The sequence below is a fragment of the Hordeum vulgare genome, chromosome 5H, assembly GCF_904849725.1.
Source record: "Hordeum vulgare subsp. vulgare chromosome 5H, MorexV3_pseudomolecules_assembly, whole genome shotgun sequence".
In the NCBI taxonomy this organism is placed as follows: domain Eukaryota; kingdom Viridiplantae; phylum Streptophyta; class Magnoliopsida; order Poales; family Poaceae; genus Hordeum; species Hordeum vulgare.
In genome coordinates this window covers 556,420,593-556,425,310 of record NC_058522.1, presented here as the reverse complement: position 1 = coordinate 556,425,310, position 4,718 = coordinate 556,420,593, and the positions used below count along the sequence as shown (strand labels likewise).

At 42.4% G+C, this 4,718-nt stretch overlaps 1 protein-coding gene across 1 annotated transcript; it reads left to right on the top strand.

The window, feature by feature from the left end:
- The first annotated feature begins 1,217 nt into the window (after positions 1-1,217).
- LOC123452388 (BTB/POZ and MATH domain-containing protein 1-like) lies at positions 1,218-2,225 on the top strand. Its single transcript, XM_045129036.1, has one exon. It carries the CDS (start codon positions 1,218-1,220, stop codon positions 2,223-2,225), a length of 1,008 nt encoding a protein of 335 aa, XP_044984971.1.
- Positions 2,226-4,718: the final 2,493 nt, after the last annotated feature.

Here is a 4,718-nt window from a genome sequence, read left to right as displayed (position 1 = left end):
ATTTTGGGTTTTTATCATTTATGTCATTGTTACGTCTCACTACTCAGTTCTTCCACTAAGATTTTCACCTGGTCAAAATTGACATCGCATCGCTAGGCGCATGCTCAAAATGCCACTAGACACCATCACTCCAGGCTCAAATTTCGTTTGCCATGAGGTCCAGACTTATCATTGTGAGATATAGAGAGCTGCCATGTGGGTAAACGGGATTTTTTGTCATATAACATGGTCAATGAATTTGGCCTGACAATAATGATGTCTAATGGCATTTTTTAGAAAACATCTAATGAAACAATGTCATTTTTTAGATATTTATTGGCATTTTTTAGCAAGCATAGTACGGAACAATGACACTTTTGAGCAGTTATAATTTCTAGTGAAAAAACTGAGCAGTTGCACACAGGTAGTGGCTTAAGTAATAAAACCCTTTAATTTCCAAAGATTTTCATCTGATCATTGTAAAAAAATAAAATTATATATGAGTTTCTATCAAACAGGCGGCAACTTTTATGCTCCATATCATGGCAAATTTGTATGTTGGTTTTGCTTCTTGTTTTCTTATATATTGAAATCGTTAAGCCATGCAGCGTGGCAAATTTATTCCTTTTGCCATGGCTATTTTTCATGCTCTACGCAACGGCAATTCTGTGTGTGCTTTTTCATATATATGACAAAAAAATGTTAAGCTATAGCAAGTTTTTTTTAAAAATAAAATAGCAAAAAATAAAACTTGCACGTCAAATTTATCATATGTACCATGGCTTTTTTTTTTTTTTTGGTTCAACCAGAAGTGTAATTTTGGGCAGGCCGTGAGCGAACGATTCCGGAAGAAAATGACGTTCTTGCTAAGGCTTCCTCACGAGCGAACGATCCAGCCTGAAACGTTAGCTCCAGGCGTCCTCCAAATCTGATGGTTCGGTACGCCGTAGCTATGCGCAGTAGAGACCGCTTCTACTACTACTAGAGACCCTTTGGAATTCACACAACAAAAAAGGGAAGTCGAGGCGACTAGATCCGCCGCCACAGCCGCAATCTCCAATCACCATCGCAGGCCTTAAGGTACATCTAGATCGAACCCCATCTACAGTATATCCTGGTCCTCTTTCCCTCTGCTTTTCTCCGGGATTAATGCGCTTTTGCTTCACATCAGCCTCCGGCGGCGCAGTGACGGCGATTCTTTCTCCTCTTGTGCCAGCAATCTTTCTTCTCTTCACGTGATGAAGACATGCAAGACAGTGTCTATGTGCACCCCACTGGAGGAGGCTCAAGGCACACATGTGTTCGAAATCTTGGATTACAGCAAGTACAGGGGCATGGGCCACGATGACGACAGCTACATACGGTCAGGGGTTTTCGCGGTCGGCGACCACAACTGGGCCATACGCTTCTTCCCTGATGGGTACAAAGGAGAAGGCCAAGATTACATCTCAGTTTATCTCGAGCTTTTGTGCATCACTGACCTCCGGGCGTCCTGCGACATGAGGCTAGTGGACCAGCGCACTGGAATCTCCCATTCAATGCATAAGACAGGACCTAGGATGTTCAGGTCCAGTGACACTACTAGGTTTGCTCCACTGACTCCTATTTTCATAAGGCGAAGTGAGATCGAGGGATCCGTGTACCTTACGGATGATCGCTTGATGATCGAATGCGTCGTCACAGTTTTCGAGAGGCCACATGTTACCGAAACCAAATCGTACCCCAGAATCGACATGCCACCGGCTGACATGACCGACCATGTTGCCAAGCTGCTCGAAGAAAGGAAGGGATTTGATGTCAGTTTCATTGTTGGAGGAGAGACCATTGAAGCGCATAGTTTTGTTCTCGCTATGCGATCGCCTGTTTTCAAAGCAGAGCTCTATGGGTCAATGTGGGAGGCGAGGCCGGGGCAGTGCATAACCGTCAAGGACATGCGACCCTCTGTTTTCAAGGCCCTGCTCCATTTCATCTATACCGACTCTTTGCCTGGCGATGAGGATACTGAGATGGTTCGACTTTTACTAGTGGCTGCGGACAGATATGCAATGGATAGGCTCAAACTGGTTTGCCAAAGCATCCTTTGTGAGGATCTGAACAAGGACACCGTGGCAACCACATTGGCTTTAGCTGACCAATATAACTGCCACCAACTTAAGGATGCTTGCCTTCAATTTATGGAATTATCAGGATTCAAGGATCTCAAGGCGACTTGTCCATCTTTCATAGAGGACGCATTGGAGAAGTGAAGAAAATTTTCATGAAGCAAGAGCAGCTATATTAGTAGATTTGCTAAATTTCTCATACCAATTTGTGGTAGGGATAATCAGCTCAATGTTAGATGAATGCAAGAGTTGTTAGGTTAATTATCAAGTGATATGGATGGCCTGAAAGTCGTCCTATTCAACCTGTCCAATTCTGAACTTCTTATTTAGGAGTGCTTCTTTGCTACCTGTAAGACTTGCTCTTAGTTGTGTTTGAAAAGTTCCTTGTGTGCAATCTTTGTTGAGCATTTGATACCCAGATGGTCTGCGTTAGCATGCAATGAGAATGGAATAGGATTTCCCTTTCACTTTCTATACTAGTTCTTCTCCTCTCAGATTTGTGTAAGTGCCCTCTGCCCCTCTCGCCACTGGTCCACCATGGCTCTAGAGGCCCTCCGGTCTTTCGAGACGCGACAAATCACAGCTCCATGGTAGCTTGACTTGACATAAGTAACACAAGAGAAAGAACTGGCAAACATTTTCACTTCTTTCAGACTAGGGAAATACAAACAGCATCATTGATGCAAGCTGTAGGTCAGAGAGAAAAAATTGCTTATTAAATTAGCAAGTTTTGTAGAGTGAAGAACTGTTTCTCCAAAAAAAATATCAACTGAAAAGAAAATGTTCTGAAATAACAAAGGAAATCACATTTGACCACGAGCGCGCAGGTGCTCCCAGTTGATGGTGGCCTGTCCATTTGAGTGTCTGAAACCGATCCGAAGCGATGTCTGGAAACATAGATTACTGATGAGAAACAATGTTGTGGCACACACTAAACTTAAGCATAAGAGGGCTCCATGTGTAGCTACTCTTGTGTTCTTTAAGGGGGGTGGAGTAGTAACATGCTTAAACTGAAACAGTGGGGACGAAGCACTGAATACTGATTTGGTTTGAACCAAAGTTTAATGAATGAATATCCAAGTTTATTGTTTCGTCTGTCCTTTGTCTCTGACGTTTTCTTTTCGCCTCAAAGTGTATTTGAGTTAGCATGTTGGGCATTTCATAATTTATACTGTCTGTAGAGCGCCTCTACTGAAGTACTGAACTTGGGAATCAAGGCGTCAAAGCTTGTGCCAGATTAGCATCCATCCATCTCAATAGCCCGATTACATAAATTATATGAGTGATTCAAAATTGCATTCAAAAATCATAGCTGAAAACTGCCAACAGGCAACATCTATCTTCGAACGTGACATTGAAGGCAACATGCAGACTGACAGGGTCAAACCAACCTTAAAAACTGCAAGTTAAAAGTAACAGGTATGATGGATCAAACCCGTGCTCCCTCCTCTGTTCGCCCCTGTGTCCCTCCTCCTTGCCCCCCTGCTCACCAAATTCCCGGATGAGTTTAGAACCGGAGGATATTTTGCAAAATTTTAACTGAAACTGAATCAGTCAAACATACAAGGTAACACTAAAGCGCCAGGACACATATGATGTACAGTATATGCATCGAAGGAGGGAAGATGTTCTAAAGTCACTGGTGGACACAGTTCATGGGGATCGATCTGATCTACCAAGTAGTCTAGTTCTAGTTCTACCACTAGCTACAAAAAATAATACTATGAGAAGAAGATGATAACCCCATCAACGAATGACGGAAGCTATTTACAGGAGGAACTGAAATTACACGCAGTGAAACAGAGTTAACAGTGTGTTTAAAAAAAAACTTCTGTCAACTGTAGCCATTGTCAGACACTGAACTGGGGAGCCTTGGTCTTTGAGGGCCGTTGATCCTTCACAAGTAGAGCGCATCCTAGTCGTCCGTCTTTCTGGTAGCTGTCGATTTCTTGAGGTATGTTGAGAGACAGGAGAACTAGTGTACTGACGTATAGTCCAAACAAAAGTTTGAGTGCTCATTTGGTTTAACAAAATTAAACAAGTAAAACATACGAAGCATCCACAGCCTTAATTATTCTCCACTCCGAATCACTTACCGACCGACACATATGCAATACTGAATCTGCTTATATATATATTGGCCATAGTGTATTACTAGAATTTACAATGATCATCACTCGTAAGCTTAAACCAGAACAGTAGCAACTAAACTCAGAGTAGTCATTTGGTTTAAACTGAAAGCCAAACACTTGAGGCAAAACTAAAGCGTAGAAAAGTGCCAAAGATTAATGAATCAGACTGCACACTGAATGACATCCAGAGAAAGTATATATCATTTCTAATTAATGGTGACAGCACGTGAATATATCATTTACTAATGTGAGAGCACGTGATAGGGAAACACGTATATACAGTAGTTTCATGGATCTACTCAAGTATGTAATGATGTATGCATGCGTGCATTGCCGCATTTGGCCAGATCACAGTCTGTTATTGATCATAGTTGAAGCAATCGTCGCACATGGGCACCCCGTAAAACATCCGCGTGGGTGTAGATCTGCAACTGGAGAGACCGATAGCTTCTGTAGCTTTTCTTGACAATGAGTGTCTCCTTGGTAGCTTTGTTCCACTGATTCA